The sequence below is a fragment of the Rhea americana genome, unplaced genomic scaffold (genome assembly GCF_003343005.1).
Source record: "Rhea americana isolate MKP2758 unplaced genomic scaffold, rheAme1 scaffold_33, whole genome shotgun sequence".
NCBI lineage: Eukaryota > Metazoa > Chordata > Aves > Rheiformes > Rheidae > Rhea > Rhea americana.
The window spans coordinates 2,016,163-2,033,108 of NW_028186457.1; the positions used below are offsets into that span (position 1 = coordinate 2,016,163).

A 16,946-nucleotide genomic window follows, 5' to 3' on the forward strand; every position below is an offset into this window, starting at 1 on the left:
CGTGCGGGATGCGAGGAGCCCCTCGGCCGCCCCTGGCGGCGGGACCCCCCCCGCCCCACGATGCTTCATGAGCGGCTCGGCCGGAGCCCCCCCTCCACCCCCAGCCGCCATCACCTGGCGTGTGACAGCTCTTCCTCCTCAGTACGCGAGGCGGCAGGGACAGTGAAATAAATCTGGACCAGGGTGGGGCGCGGGAGGGCTGAGAAGTGCCCGCTCCCTTCCGGCATCGCCGCTGCGGCGGCTGACGCGCCGCGCTGCGTCTCCTCGCTCTGTCGCGGCGCGGGGGGTGGGTGAAGCGCCGCGTTGCGGGCTTGCCGCGAAGGTGGGGTGGGTGAGCGGGTTTCTTAGGTACTGGCACGGGCAGCTTTTCCCGTAAGGCTGCCTCATGTTGTAGAAGGTGTTTTTGGTTGCTTGGCCAAACACGGGGGTTTCGTTGCTGAAAAGCCGCATTGCCTCTCGTGAGGCCCTTTCCCCACGCGGTCCAAGTGATCGTAAGGTGGGCACTCGCACTTCAAGAGGGTAAAGCAGTGGTTTTCACCCCTTTCCAATTGTGGGTTCAGCTGGAGGTGCAGATATATTTGGAAATTAAACCTGTGGCATTTATTAATTTCGCTTTTCTTAGTCGCCTTTTGTAGACCACTTAGACTCACAGACCACCTCAAGAGGTCCGTTGGCTGAAAACTACTGAAATAAACTGGAGGGAGAGTTGAGAAGTAAAAAGAATGAAAGAGAAAACCAGACAAAACAGGACAGAACTATAAAAAGCCTGACGATCAAAACTGAAAATTAGGGTTTACATGAAGGATTAAAAACACCAGAAAGARACAGGAAACGGGAGGGGGTGAGCAAAAAATGGCTGGCTCTGTTGTAATTTTCATTTAGATTTCTAAGAGAGGTTAAGGTCTTCAGTCTGTGCTGAGTTTGATGACAGCCAAACTAGATTTCTTACAGTGAATTACTTAAATGCTTGCTAACCAAGACACATGCAGATGAAATTTTTCGTTGCAATAGCGAAAGCTTTTTGATACGTTGTATTCCGTATTTTCTCTGTGTCTGTGATGCGGGACAGAATTGGAGAGGTACTCGCAATATGGTCATAACACTAACATGTTGAATTCAAATTTTCACTGCTCTAAGTATGAAACTTAAAGCTTTGAAAATTATTCAAAATATTAAAAGGTATTAAAAAAGACTTAAGTTGTACATCCTTTTCACAACCACTAGCTGATAAWTTTTTTTTTCYTTTTTAATTAATATCATTTATAGAAATGAAGGCAGGAGGAAGGATAAGGAAGAGTTGAAATATGATACTGGTTTTTATTCTGTTGAGAGACTCAAAAAACACAAATCATAGATGGCCTCTTCGCATACATGCTGGATGCAAACAGGCATTAACTGGATTAATAACAGTCTGTTAAATTTAACAATACAGTGAACATCAGGAATGAATTAATCTGAAACCTTTTGGTAACCAGCACAGCTACTTAAATGATGTCCTCTGACATGCGCAAATATTCATAGACTATATGCAGAAGGGGTGGGGAAGCTGAGCATTTTTTCACAAAGGAAGTTCTGTTCTCAGTAACATGATTCTGGTTAGTCCTGGCCAAAGCAGTAAAGCCTACAGGCCATTATGACAAAGGGAAAGTACTTTTAATTTGATGAAGTTAGATAGATCTCTTGTGTCTCATCAGAACTATACAAGTATATAAAAAAAAAGATGAAGGAGAGGGGCTTGGATGCTGACAGTCTGAATTTATGATAGGTGAAGGAATGTATGGTGAGACAATAAAGTGTAATTTTTAAGGTGTGGAACAAGGGATAGGAAACCTATGTTGTGACAGAAAACATCTAACAAATAAAGGGCATTTCTTTAAACATGAGATTGATACACAGAACACTATTCTACTGAAAGCAAAAGAAGTCAAAATACCTTGTCCTTGTTTGTTTCTGGTTTAAAATTAATATTTCATTTATTTGATTGAATAATTATATATTCGATTTATTTTTTTTGTTGAAGTTACTCCTAGCATGTAAACCTCATGATAACCAAAAAAAGCAAGCTGTTCCATGAGTAGCAAAATTAGTTGAATCTGTTTTTCTGTGGTTTATGACCTGGATCCCCCTCTCCCCACTGCCTTTTCCTTACAACATTTGTCTCCCAAGCCTTGCCTTCCTTAAAAGACTCTCATACTTTCCCTTCTTTCCCTGTTCAGTTTTATATCCCCAAAGATATGCCTGGAGCAAGAGATTTTTCAGGCTTTTAAAGTGCTTATTCATTGATTGGTTTGTAAATAGTAGTTGGTTAGCAGGAGACCAAACAGAAATGGTAACTCTTGAATTCCCACTGTAGCATTTCCCTCATCAGAGATACACATCGCTCATTTGAACCYAGATGCTGATTTTTAAAAATAATAAGTTGTAGGAGGCCTTTATGTCTATGTTAAACTTGACTGAAAATGGCCTGTGTATTCCAAAAGTAATTATGAGAAGACTGACAGCAGAATTGTACAACTCTGTTTTATTTGGAAATGAGGCAAAAACAGTTACATGTCTGTAAGTGTTTTGTACCATATGCTAAGCAGTGGTTCAATTGTCTCAATCATACTGTTGACAATTAAACCCTTAATCTCTGTAACCAGGACTAATTAAAACTTCTTTCATGAATTAAACTTGGGTCAACACTAGACTTTTACTAGCATAGTTGTGTCAGATGTTTGATTTATAGTCAACATGCTTCTGCAAGCAGATGTCTCTAGATCAAATGCAAGTAAAGGATCAAACTTTGCCAGTTTAACTTATTTTGCTGCTTTAAACTGAAATCCTTTCAGATTTAAAACCAACTCAAATCCACAATCCTACCAATATATTTAAAAATACTCTTATGTCTGAACTATAGATTTTTTTCCTGCAATGTGTCTACTGTTATTTTATTATTATTATTATTAGTTAAGCCTCATTTTTTTCCTGAAATGATTTTGTGGCTATATTCCAAGTGAATTCCTGAAAACTGAGTGTTTCATTTCATGACCAGCTCAGAATGAAATTTGCCTAAAATAATCACTAAGATTTTGTGGAACAGTGATATAATTTCATGAGAAAACTTTTTTGTTTCTTTTTTTTACATCATTTAATGTTTTCCAATTAATTGCCTGTTTCTTGCCTCCGGCTTGAATCATACAACTTGCAGATCAGTCACTAAATAAACCTCATCGCAGGAATAAGACTTTAGCTTTCCTTTCTTTGCAGAATTAACGTCAGTCTTCCTAAAATTTCGTCCTGATGAATCTAACCCAAAATACAGAGTTTATCACTGGACTGTTACACTGTTGTAGTCCTGGGTTATGACTGTCCTTTTTTTTTTTTTTTTTTTTTAATAAAGAATAAATTGATAGACTAAATGGTTTGTTTACAAAAGACCTTAAAAGTAAGATTACCTTATCTCTGTATTACGCATTTGATTTCACCTTATTGACATCCATGGTTTGATTTTTTTCAGATTTTTTTCTAACTTTTACCCTGTCTGGAGATGCGTTTTATTCAATTCTTCAAGTCCGTTCATCTTCTCAGTATTTGGTTTCACTAACCCTTCATGCCTTAGTCGTTTGGGTCTTTTCAGTCAGAGGTCCTGAATGGTGTGACCTCTCTGTTTTTCCTGTGAGTATTTCAGAATAGTACTTAGATGCTTTCCGTGACACTTCAAATCATTCTTTGACTGCAGATGTGGGGATCAAGTTTTAGATGAAATATATTGATTTACTGTATGACAAATTGTCAGTTTCCTTTTTCTGTTAATCTTTAATAATATTTTACTTCTGTTTCTCTTTGTTGGTGATACTGTAGCAAAAGCACACTCAGGAATATGGGAAGATCTTCAAGTCTCACTTTGGTCCCCAGTTTGTTGTATCCATTGCAGATCGAGATATGGTTGCTCAAGTCCTCCGGGCAGAAGGTAGAGCACCGCAAAGAGCTAACATGGAATCGTGGCAGGAATACAGAGACTTACGAGGAAGAGCTACAGGACTTATTTCTGCGTAAGTTGTTACTCCTTAATTTTCTGAGTTTTGTTATAAAAGTGTGTTAATTTTCTGAAGCATTGTACAAATCATCTGGGAGTTCAGGCTTATCTGTGTAGGGAAATTTGTATGTTTAGCAGGGAGGATGAACGTTACGAATTTATGGTGAGTTGTTTATTCTGCTATAACTTTTCAAAGGCACCCTAATGGTGCTTAGTTTGAATATGGAGTAAGCTACCTCATATAAAAACATTCCTGGAAAATGTGTCTATTAGGTAGAGATGTCTGAGCTGCCTCAATTATCTGAAAGCAGTATCGCAGAGTAGGACTTAATAGCTTTGGCACTGCATTGCACAAACATGGTTTTATTGCTTCAGATCTAGCTGATACGTCTGCTTGGCAGTGTGTTTTGTGGACTTACCACCTCAAGCTGACATTAGCTCTGTTGTTCACCAAAGTGCCCGCTCAGTAGAGTAATGCAGGGAGGTCACTGTATGGTAAATTCACACTGTAGTGCATTCCCAGGCAGATAAATCTTTGTACGTGATCGATTCTAGAAGAGTTTTCTGTCTTTTAGAGCCTGCATAAACTCTCTGTGCATGTGGGTCTTGTTAATTGCTGGTGGGAACTACTCAGTCACCATTGACATAAGATTTTTTTTTTTAGAGGGAAACTAATTATCTGAGTCCTGGCCAGTCTCTCTCTTTCWCAGTGGCAAAAGGCTTTATGTGTTAGACCTCAGACTGGAACCTTAAACTACAATCCAGACTAACAGCTGTTTGATATTTTGTGAAATGGAATCTTAAATCAAGAGATACTTGGAAAATGTGTGTTAAAGAAATTGAATTCTGCTGTTAGCCAGTAAGTTTCTAGACCTTCCAGCATCATTATTTCAGCTGAAAGAATTTAATCAGAAATGAATTGCTTACATAACAATTTAAAATAAATGCATAAAATACAAAAGAAAGATATTCCCGTCACTGCTGTTCTGCACTACTCTGCTTATATGAAACATGCAGAGGCTACAGCTCAAAATTTTAGCCTTTGTCACAAACATTTCAATACATAGCTTAGCAAAAAGAGAATCTAGCTGTAAGTAGTTTCTCTATGGATACCCAGCTTGTTGGCTTTTATGTCTGAATCTGAAAAACACTTTGACAAGCTCGTTGCAGCTGGAGGTAGTGATAYGCATAATGTAATATTGTGAATACAGTTGAATTGTATCATTTCAACTCCAGAACTTTTCACTTCCACATCATTTATGTATTTTTTTAGTATGTTGTCRTCTGTATTGAAACTGACTCTAGCCTCTCAGGAGTTGGAATAGATGCCATTTGTCACAAAAAGTATATTATTTTCTATATTTAGAATTAGCATGCCTCAGGGAGATATATCAGTAACTGAATTTATAGTACTAGCTCGTATAATTGATTTGTCAGATCTGGATGAGATACGTGCCTTTGGCAATTATGCACCAGTTCTATTAAAAACAAATTTGCAGACTATCCAAATATTTAAATTAATTTTAATAAAAAATTTTGCAAATCCAAATTTCTTGTCAGTACTACTAGAGTACTTATGGAGACACTTGTCAAATTCAGAATACTGAATGGGCAAGTTCTGCCACTGAAATCAGAGATTAATTTATAGGTGTGCATTTGTGACATTGTGAAATTAATAAATGCGGAATAAAAACATAGGAGTGTAAAACCAAATAGATGTTATCATCCTCTCCATTATTCTTATTCCATCACTTGGTTTTTCACCTCCTAATAAAAGTGTAAACAGCTTTCATTGTGGAGCTCCTACCCAGCTAGTGATTGTCAAGGAGAACTGTGAATAAACATTATTAATAATTTCTTCTAGGGAGGGGGAACAATGGCTAAAAATGAGAAGTGTACTGAGGCAAAAAATTCTGAAACCCAAAGATGTGGCTGTTTTCTCTGGAGGAGTCAATGAAGTTATTACAGATTTAATTAAAAGAATCCACACCCTCAGAAGTCAAGAGGACGATAGGGAAACAGTGACCAATGTTAACAACCTTTTCTTCAAGTATTCAATGGAAGGTGAGCCCAGACTGTATAGTAGATGTATAGAAATTGGATGTTAAGTTGTGTGCTTATGGTTAGGCATTTTTGTCATAAACAACTACTGCCTCATGGTGATTAATTTGAAGAGGGAAGCTTGATATTCTGCATTCAGGGATCTACTAGTAGAAATCCTTCAGATAGTCCAAGTAGATGGTACCTTTAGTAAGGGATAATTCCTGTGGAAATGCTGCTRCATATGCAAAATATAAAATCAGTGCCCTAACCAGTTTCAGTACTCTGTATTTCTTTATTAACACCTTTATTCTTGAGAAATTAACCTAGGAGTCTAGCTTTTCAGACATGTTAAGAGTCTTGCTAGCCATATTGCAAATCAGGGTGTGAGTATGGTTTGTCTAAATTCTGTTCATAGTTTCATGTGGGAAAAGATACTGGTTTCCACTGTGTACATATGTTCTTAGTGTGGGATTGCTCTGCTTTCCTTTAAATTAGCTGGTTCTTGCTACCATTAATGAAAGGATATTGTGCTAGATGGAACCCCAGCCTGATCTAGTGTGGCATTTCCTGTATTCTTATAGAAATTTAATGGTGATTCACATTTCATGCATTCCTTTAACTGACTTCATATAGCCTGTTCTTGTTGTATGTATATGCCTTTTAAAAACATTGACACTCTTTGATGAGCGACAGCTGAATAATTTGAGATTTGCAACACTTCGGAATTCCTGACCTATACTATATCAAATGGCTGTTTCTCTGGTAAACTAATCTGAGTCTGTGCTACATGAATAATATCTAAAAGTGGCACTCAGCTAAGAGTTACCAATTTTAAGGAATTTTAAACTTTTAAGCTTACAGATTCRGTTTAACTGATAGGTTAGTTTAATTTAAATTCTTCACATTCTTTTAGTTTTTATAACTGGTGCCTGGCACACAACTATTTCACATTTGAAATCCACTTTCAGTTAACTTTTACTGTCAACTACTCAGTGACCCACTGTGTAAGATTTCTTGAAAAGACTATCTATTTTTTTCTTTTTTTTAAAAAAAAAAAAAGTCATGAGAGCAGGCAGTTATTTAAAGGGGCACAACAGAAATTAAAGGCACAGGAAAATATCTCCACAACGAGGAAAATTAGGAGAGTCAGAGTGAAATGAAATTTGCTAGATTTTAGCAACTCTTTGTAAGTTAAAAAGAAACATGCAGAAGAGAACAAATAAGAAGATTTCTAAAATAAAAGTAAATATTCTAGAGATTTTATGAAGAGTTTGAGGGAAGACTGGACAAGATCAAAATTAAACGAACATCTATTGCACCTGTTTTTAATAGAAAAAACAGAGAAAGAGAAGGAGAAAAAGGAGGTTAAAGAGTTAATAGATCAGTTATCCTRACTACGGTTCCTGAAAAGGTATGAACAAACTATTGATACAGACAAACCAGTAAAAAAAATTACCTAGAAATCTGTGCTCGGAAAGCAATTAAAATGGTTTGCTGTCATACTGAGAGGGAACTTTGATTAAATCCAGAAGGTCAGTTTATGGTCCAGTTCTGTCTAATATTTTCATTAGTAATTTGGGTACATTTATGAAACTGAACAGAAATACCTCAGGCACACTAGAGGACATGATTTCAGTTCAGAATCAAATTGATAATTTAAAGAAATGGCCCAGAGCTGGGAAGAAGAATTTAGTAAAAATATATACAAAGTACTGTTCTTTGGAAAAAAAGGGAATTCACAGTGGGCAGCACTGCCATACTGCAGGAAATTATAATAAGTCACAAAGAAGAGAAGAGTCAGTAATGGCATTTACAGTAGTGTCACACACATATGTCTAGAGGATGATACATACACATTATCTATTTACTTCTTGCTTACCCTGACAAAGAAGGACATAGCCACTGCTGGGAACTCCTGCATTATCACCAGGTATCAGAAATACCTTTGGCCTTAAACTCTCTGTTCACTGTCCTATAGGCAGCTGTAACAGATTCAGGATTTGTGGTGCAACACAGAACATATTGTAAGGTTGCTGTACTTCTTTCAGAATTCCGGGATATCATCTTGAGCTGAACATTATTGACATAGTAGCTACTGCCTCTCTAAAATGTTCAGCTGGGATTTGAGTATGTGTTTTAAACTTCTATTTTATCTCTCAGTTACAATTATAATAACTAAACATTTTTGAAAGGCAGTTCTATAATTTTATTATTTTAATTCCTTAAAGGACTGGTATATTTATCTGTATGTGCATAGCAAATTTTTTGATCTCTTGTGTGCAGGTGTGGCAACTATTCTTTATGAATGCCGGTTGGGCTGCCTGGAAAACAACGTCCCACAGCAGACTGTTGAATATATTGAGGCTCTGGAGTTGATGTTTAGTATGTTTAAGACTACTATGTATGCAGGTGCTATTCCCAAATGGCTTCGTCCACTTGTTCCAAAACCCTGGAGAGAGTTCTGCAGATCCTGGGATGGACTCTTCAAATTTAGTAAGATTCAKTAGTAGAAAAGTTCAGCTGTGTTCTGCATATTCTATGTGTGTATTTGAACAGGACTTCCTGCATTTCTCTTCTAGAATCATAGTAAGACTTTGTGGCAGAAGAGGTGTCACAATAGTGGGATGAAACATCATATGAGATATTAATTATTTGGAGTAATAAATCAGGAGAAGTTAGATGAACATGTAGACTACATATCAAAACAATTCTTTTTTTTCCGTTGTGATAGAATGCAATAGTAAAATTTTCATATCAAAATTAGACTGACCATGGGAACAGTTTTACAAAATATTTTATTTTTAAACAATCTTGCCAGTACAGCTTAAATATTCCCTTATTTTATCCTGCTATTCGATTATTTAATTTTTAATGCCTAGTCATCACTTGCAGTTCAGGTTCTATGCCAGGGCTTAATCTTCCAACACTCAAATTTTAATGAGGGTGGTTTTGTTGACCTCAGTGAGTTTTCAGTCAGCCACTGCGATCAAATAATCTCCCCTGCAGCTGACCAGGAAGTTTAAAAATGAGCTCTAGTATTTAATTAATAGAGCTCTTAATGGAGTTTATATATACATACAAAGGTATGAGCTGAGAAAGAAATGCACTGTTACACTGCAATATGTTTTTTGTAAACAAAACATTCCAGGCTATTTTATGAATCAGTTTTCAGTCATCCAAGTAAAGAGCAAGAGTCTTGTTTGTAATATTTTTATTTAAGATTCTGGAGGGTATAAAAGAAGACTGAACTTTCCCTCTGTGATGCAGGGAAGCTGCTTGCATCTCTGCGTTTATTTTATTTTTGTCTTCCTTGAGCAGTCTTTAGTTTTATAATTTTTAATCTGCCTCCCTACCAACAGTAGTTACTAATGAATCTTATTTAATAGTTGTGGTGGAGTGGTTTCTTTGAGATACATTGTTTTGTTTTGTTGTTAGGTTGCCACTTTTAAATGATTTCCCTTTATAAAGTGTTATTGTTCCCTTTTGTGGGTTAAAAACAACAACAGACCTCAGCTTTGTTTGAACAACAGCTGAAAAATGGTTCTTGATGAATTTCTTCCATATGAAACTTTTTTGTCCTACTATTTCTTTATTTAATCTTTATGAAAAGAGGTATTAATTAGATAAAATTACATGTTTTAACCAGGGCCATCGCTGTATATGGTCTGTGTGGACTTCATAAAAGAGTATGTTGATTCTAGCTCTTTTTAATAATTGTATAAGGCACTAGCCATCTGAGAGGTTCTCGTCTTCAAAGCACTTGTTTCACTGAAGATGCCATTTGTTGTAACCAAAGGATAAAAGGGACCAGTGGGTGAAGTGATTCAAAAGACGTATCATTTGCTGTAGTTTTTCAATTACTGTTATTACATGATGCTCCTCATCTTTGTCTTCAGTATGACTCGGTTCTGTGGTGTCCACCTCCTAGCTGCTGCCACCATCTTGTAGCAGCTGCTGTGTGCTAATTTGCAGCGTGCTCTGTAGGGTTCACCCTTTTTCACAGAGTCATCAGAAAAAACAGCCAGCTGGTCGTAAGCTCGACCCTGAGCTTACTTCACTCCCAGTAGGAAACTACAGCATCTACTGTCCTCTCCCAAGCCTCAGCTCGTTCATGCTGTGAACGTCCCAAGGATCTCATCAGCTCAGTCTTCGCTTATCATGAATACCTAAGGACCTCCACCACCACTCTTTTTTTCCTGATAAAATTGTTTTAAATACCCTCCCCCCCTTTTTTTAATCAGTGTAGTGTATCATAAGGGAAAAGTGTGATTATTGAATGGAACCACCAGAGAAATAAAAATGGAGCCTTAAGCAATTGTTTTTAAATCCCAAAGGTCAAATCCATGTTGACAACAAATTAAAGGCTATTCAATCTCAACTGGACCAGGGAAAAGAAGTGAATGGTGGGCTACTCACATACCTCCTAGTGAGTAAAGAACTTACTTTGGAAGAGATCTATGCCAATATGACAGAAATGCTCCTGGCAGGAGTGGACACAGTAAGCTTATTACTATCATTTTTCTTGTGAACTGTTGTCTTCGTAAAGCAGTACCATTTGCAGCTATCTTCAGGGGAGTATAAATTATTTTTAAGGCCATAACTTCTGACACATTTGAATCATGGAATCTTTACAATGCTCGAAAATACTTGCCACAGTGGGTAGTCTCTCTACTGTAATGAAGTCAGTGATGTTCTGTTCTAGCTGTGATTTATGTATGAACTGCCTAAGGAACTCGTCAATTGGGAGTCTGTTACACAGTTCATTAAATGAATGAAATAACAATTGTCTTTTACATTCATCTTCAATTTTCATACATTTTCTTTCTTTAGTTTGAATATCAGGTCAGTATTTATTGCTTTTTTAGACAGACCATAATAGAAAGCACTGCTGAAAATTAGTATGAAAAAATTTGATCAATAATCTCATATGCAGAATTTGATAAATGATTTTAACATATGATAATTAACCAACTGATGCATACATTAAAGATCAGACGTTTGGCTTGTGCTGAAGTCTCTTAGGAGAGGGATGCTAGGCCAGCACTGAAATGCTACAGGTAAGGCATGAATTCACTTTACCCCTTGTGCTGGCAGCATGGAGTCAGTCTGAGGCAGAGAACCTTCAGCATGGAGCCCAGTGGGAATGAGGCTAGAATATGAGGCATGCAACACCTACGGAACCATTTTAAGGGGGCCAGGTTAGATCAACTAATGGACTGGTCATCCCTAGTGTCATTAAGATCATGTCTATCTTTCACTCCTATTCTATGAAATCAGTGTAGCATAGTGTGATCTGTAGCAGACAGCCAGAAGCATAAGAAAAGATAACAATTGTTGTTTTACTACTTGTGCAATGTATACTGAATTACTTAGAATGTCAGTGAACACTATTATTGTAGTTGAATGTTATTTTTATAAAAAAGCTATGTAATTTAGATAGTTAGTGCTATGTAAGATTGTCCTTACTAGCCTTAAAGTAAAAAAGATTAAAAATGCAAAGTGGCATTATATCAAAAATGCTCTCCTGATAATTGAATTTAGGTTTTTTTTGATTTAAGARAAATTTGCTGTAAGAGAAGTTTTGACAAGAGAAGCAACACTTTCTGACTTCCAGAATAAGGAGAATATGTTTGTTTATGTGCTGAAGGTTGTTCCATTGGTTGAATATGCCAGTGAATTTGGAGAGTTTTTTGATGTTTTGGTCCTAAGTAAAGCACAATCATTCATCCCATTCATTTTCTAGTCTTTCAGACCCTTAATTTTCCATTTTTAGTGTGTGAGAGAGTTTTCATTGAACTAAAAGGACAGTGTTCAAGTTCATGCCAGTGGGAGTCTGTTTTTCCGTTTGACTCAGCRTCCTCAGCTGGCAACATTTTGTGAGAGGACTGTGCTTCTGATTTCCTCATTCCCATGTACAAGACAGAAATTGAGGGTGCCTTTATTCCCCTGTTGCTGTCATTTCAGATCTCATTTCATCATAGAAACTGAAGGAGGTTTACAGGATTACAAAAGCTTTCRACAAAATTGTAAGGCTGTTTTGGGCTACAAAGCATTTTGGCTGTCCCTGGAACAGTGCTAATTTTTAAGAGGTTATGAAGGAGCTGGGAACCTGAGAAGAAACAGTGTTTATATCACAAGAAGTTCTGTATGCAGTTGGCACAATTGCCAGTTCCTTTGAGGAATAATGCGTGGTTATATTTTAGCAAGGAATAGCCACTCAGTATTATGAGAAGAAAAGAAGGGTTCTGAGAATGGTACTTCTAGCATTTTACCACAGTTTGAAGACAAGACATAAAAGGTCACTGTCATGTCAAGTTTGCTTTCTATTTTAGTCTTAAATGTAAGCTCCAAATAAGACATTTCCAGAAGTTTTGTGGTATTTCACCCATACACTGTTCACAACCTTAAGCTTTGTTTTGCCAATAAGTGAGAAGTTGAAAATGAAATCCTTTACTGTCTAAAAAATGAGATTGGTAGTTTATCTTCATTATACAGGTTAAAAAATACAATTAAAATTAATTAAATAAAATTAGGTTAGCGATTACAATTTCTCACTCTTAAATGCTGTAAGATATTGAAAACAGTAAAGATAAGGAACAGTATGTTTACAGTGTCATTTCTCCTGCCATACTTAGGAACACTGAAAATACATTATTTATGATAAGGTTTCTGTTTTCAGTGATGGTTGTAAGGGAAGCAGGCTCAAATAAGGCCCTTTGTTAGACCTTAATATCTGAATGCACCTGATAATAGAAACAGAAGTCCTGATTCTAGTATTTGGATGGAACAGTCCCTGAAATCCAGGTAATATAAACAAAAGGAGTCATGATGGAATGAATGGTAAATATTGGACCACAAAAACGTGATGAGTTGGAAAACTCCATTTGGTTGCTTGTTAGTGCAGATGGAGGTTTACCATGCTCTCATAGTGTATTCTAAACCACAAATATGCACGGAAGTGCAATTTTTGCAGCTGATGTGGAAAAGAATTCAATAATGAGTTCCTTTAAATCATCTTGTGCTCAAAGCTGAAGTGTGTTCTGCTGTGTATCCTATTTCTTCCTTTGTACAGATTTTTTTTAAACTATTTTCCACAGAGTAACTCTTTTCTGCAGTCTTGATGATTATAAAAACCATGAATTATTTGGGGGGGGGGATTATTTTACCTACTTACATTAAAATGTTACATTAGAAAAATGAAGTATGTATGATCATTTTAAATACATAAACTCATCTTTAAGTTTTCTTATGAAAACTATTGAAAGTTTTCATAAGAAAACTTAAAGTCAAATGGTTTAATAGTGCCATTTCACTCAAGTGAGATTTTAAGAGATAAAAGGTGACTACTGTGATGTAGCATCACTTATCAAAGGATGAAATATAATCTTAGCAGTATTAATATCAATTCTATTGTTATGCGGATGTTGTGAAGAGACTGCCATATACTTAAAATGGATCAAGTAGTGTTCTGAGTACCGTTCTCTTGTTTCCTGTAAATTGTTTCTTATGGGAGGAACGATAAAGGAATATATTGAAAACTAATAGTTAATTTAATCCATTACTGTTTATAGTGTTTATGTTTCAGTATTACTTGTGCAATTTTGTTTGCATTTGTCCTTTCTGTTGCTTTTTGATATTTTACTGGGAAAACACCAACATGAATTGTTTTTGTATATAGAAAATTTTTAGGTGGAAAAGGGCTGAAGTAGGGGATGGTGAAATCTGACAACATCCCACTGAGTCCAGATGTTAGTCATTGCCAATCTGTTTTATAACAGCACACACATGAAACAAATAATTGAAAACTGATTGTTTTTCTTGACTTGAAATTATTTTTAATCTACTCTTGTTGGACTTGATGATGATGGTAGTGGTTTCTTCCTTAGACTTCTTTTACTTTGTCCTGGGCAACATACTTGTTGGCAAAGCACCCCGAGGCTCAACAACGTGTTTATGAGGAAATAGTCAATAAGCTGGGGAGGAACCAAGTTCCTGTTGCTGACGATGTCCCCAAGATGCCTTTGATTAGAGCTGTGCTCAAAGAAACCCTGAGGTAAGTAGCAGATGACTGCAAATCATTACTTAAAATGTTAAATTCTGTGTAGTTGTAATGACTTTCAAGTCAAAGCTAAYGTTTTTATTTAATTATTGTTATTTGTTGCTTCTACTTCTATTTATTATAGCAGTAATGTGTACAGACATTTTCAAACAATTAAATATGATAGTTTATATAATGTTTATTTAATTTTTTTTAAGCAAGGTAGAAATAATATCACATATTTATGCCTATTAAGGTAGGTAACTGAAAGCTTATTTTTGCCTGTAAAGTGTTAGTCTGTGTGATGGACTATAAACCCTCCAGCGCCTTGCCAGTAGATCTGGAGTGCCAGGGTGTCAGCAAGAATGGGGCTTGCCCAGGAGGGAGAATGAGATGGGAGCCCAGAGTGACCATAGCACAGGCAGGGCAGTGACATCACTGACCAGCATGCCTGTCCCACAGGATCTAGGCACAACTTGGCTCGTGGTCGCTGCCTCTCTTTGAGGTTGTGATTGACCTCTCAGGCAGGGTTATTGTGTCTGATGGTCAGCTGCAGGCACCTATTCTTACTGTTTTTCCCAAGATAAAAAGACTAAGTCAAGATATAGACTAGTTATTTTGCTTAAGGCCGTGTAAGAGATCCTTGTCAGAGCCTGAATTGGATCTTTTTCAAATGGTTTGTATATCTGCATAGTAATACTGTATATGTGTGCAGTCACTCAAGCTGTAAACCTTTTAGTTCAAGCAGTTTTGATAAAGTAGTCTCAAATTTTTCTATCCACATTTCTCTCACCCTCTGCTTGTGCAGGGTGTGCCTAGTGTAGGTAGGCGAGATGATCTATCACTCTCATTGTCCTTCAGCTCAGGGTTGGACCACAGTTTCTTTGTTTTGATGAGATCTTTTAATTGTGTCACTCTAGCTTTAACATGTTTTCATAAGCTTCTCTTGGCTTTTTTATTTGTCTTTTACTTGGAGAAGCAATTTTTGTTTACTTCAGTGACTTTTGTGACAAAGGTATCTGAATTTAAGCCTTGTTTAACTTGTAAAAACTAAGTCCTTCTCTGCGGTGGATACATTTATTGTCTTGGTTTGGCCAATGACCACAATCTGTCCAAGTTTCAACTTCAGGGCAAATAAAGAGGATCAGAAGAAACTGAAGGTTGCCTCCTTAGCAGATCCTTCTTCTGTCTCAAGTTTTATTATAGAGACTCTCTGTCTGAATGTACCTACCAAAGTGATGGTCCTGTATCTTGCTGTAGATCCCCTCTCTTTACTGCTCATGCTCCCGTTTTCTAAGACAGTGGAGATTGTGATAGACAGCAGCTCTGTGCCTTGTTAAGAATCTACCATAAGCTCTATACGCCTCCTGTACAACCAAAGAAATAGAGTGGTCTTTTACATCTCGGTACAGTRTCAAAAATCTTGGTGCCTGATTTTTTTTTAAGGATCAGATTTTAGAGTTCTTGTTTTCCAGCTGAGATCTCAGCCTCCTCTTTTTCATAGATGATGATATCTTAATTATGAAGTCCTGACCAAAAAAGGGTCTGGAAAGGGGTGGTCAGAAAAGGGAAGAGACATTCTTATCTCCATAATTTTATTCCCAGRGGAGTGGGCTCTGCGCCCCTCACTTTTCAGATGGTCCTATAGGATCAGACCACCTACAATACATTAGTTATGTAACATTGACTCCAGGCTGTTTCATATGCTATGGGGCTGTTCGGGACACTGCTGTACCTTACAACTTCAATGAAGAAAATGTGAAACTTTCTTTTATGCCATCTTTTTCAGCATCTACTTGTGTTCCTTCCATCTTATCTCTATAGAATAATTTTCTTTACATCTGCCTCAATGCTTTCTGGGAAGTCAACTTTCTTTTATTCCTACAGTATGTCCTAGTAAGTACAAATTCCAAGTCAAATTTCTCAGGAAAAAGTTTTGAGTCTAACTTGCTCAAGTCTGGATTGCTGTCAGTGATGTTATTTTTTACAAGCTAGTATGGTTTGACAGACCCTTACATCACATGCAGCTACCACTCAGTGTTACTGTCTRTCTTCTAGCAGGTGATTCAGAACTCTTTATCCAACCTGTGCTGAGCTTTTTGACTGCCAAACAAATTGCTGAGCATAATTAAGAAAAAMCATGTTCATCTCTCCCTGGCAAGGATTCCAGGCATAATGCACTAATGCCCCAAAAGTGTATTTCTCACATGAACCTTCAAAGTACATWTGAATCACCAGGCTTTATTACCCTGTTATTTTTATGTCATACTCTATTTTATGAGAGATTTCTTTTTTTCATTAGAACAAGACTTCACTGCACTAGTAACAGCGGATGTAAAATAATAACACATTCTATTGTTTTTTATATTCTGTTCGAACTTACTACTGTAAGCTACTCTGAGTGCAGGAAACAAAACACAAGAACTGCTGTTCTGTCAGATTTTGTGTAAGAATCTCTGCATTTTCTTGGGAGACAGATTGCTCTTGAAAACCTTCTATTTGAGGGCAAAGATATCTTTCAATTCCAAACCCATTAACTCAAAAGTTATACTGAGGTTCCACAGAACTTGTGTTCACAGAACTCTGTGATTCCAGAGAGATACTTTTCTATTGAAACTTCTCCCAGCTTCAAAATCCTTGGGCTCCACAGAGCTGAATAACTTCTCTTTGTTTATTCCCCTCAAGATTGCAAGAAAAGAAGCATCTTTGACTTAGACTGTCTGTATTGCAGTCTCAGTTATCCAGATAACATAGCTGAATGTTCTTCAAGAAACATGAAGCTTTAGCACTACAAATCCACAAATTCCTCCACGGGCCCTGTTTCCTTTTCTTTTCTCTCTCTCTCTC

General features: G+C 36.9%; 1 protein-coding gene across 1 annotated transcript in view; it reads left to right on the forward strand.

The window, feature by feature from the left end:
* Positions 1 to 16,946, forward strand: part of CYP27C1 (cytochrome P450 family 27 subfamily C member 1) — a 25,502-nt gene that overhangs the window by 1,586 nt on the left and 6,970 nt on the right. The window contains exons 2-6 of the mRNA XM_085310983.1: positions 3,844 to 4,034; positions 5,883 to 6,082; positions 8,345 to 8,554; positions 10,396 to 10,559; positions 13,948 to 14,114. Of these exons, the coding sequence (XP_085167109.1) occupies positions 3,844 to 4,034; positions 5,883 to 6,082; positions 8,345 to 8,554; positions 10,396 to 10,559; positions 13,948 to 14,114 (932 nt within the window). The remainder of the gene's footprint in view (positions 1 to 3,843; positions 4,035 to 5,882; positions 6,083 to 8,344; positions 8,555 to 10,395; positions 10,560 to 13,947; positions 14,115 to 16,946) is intronic.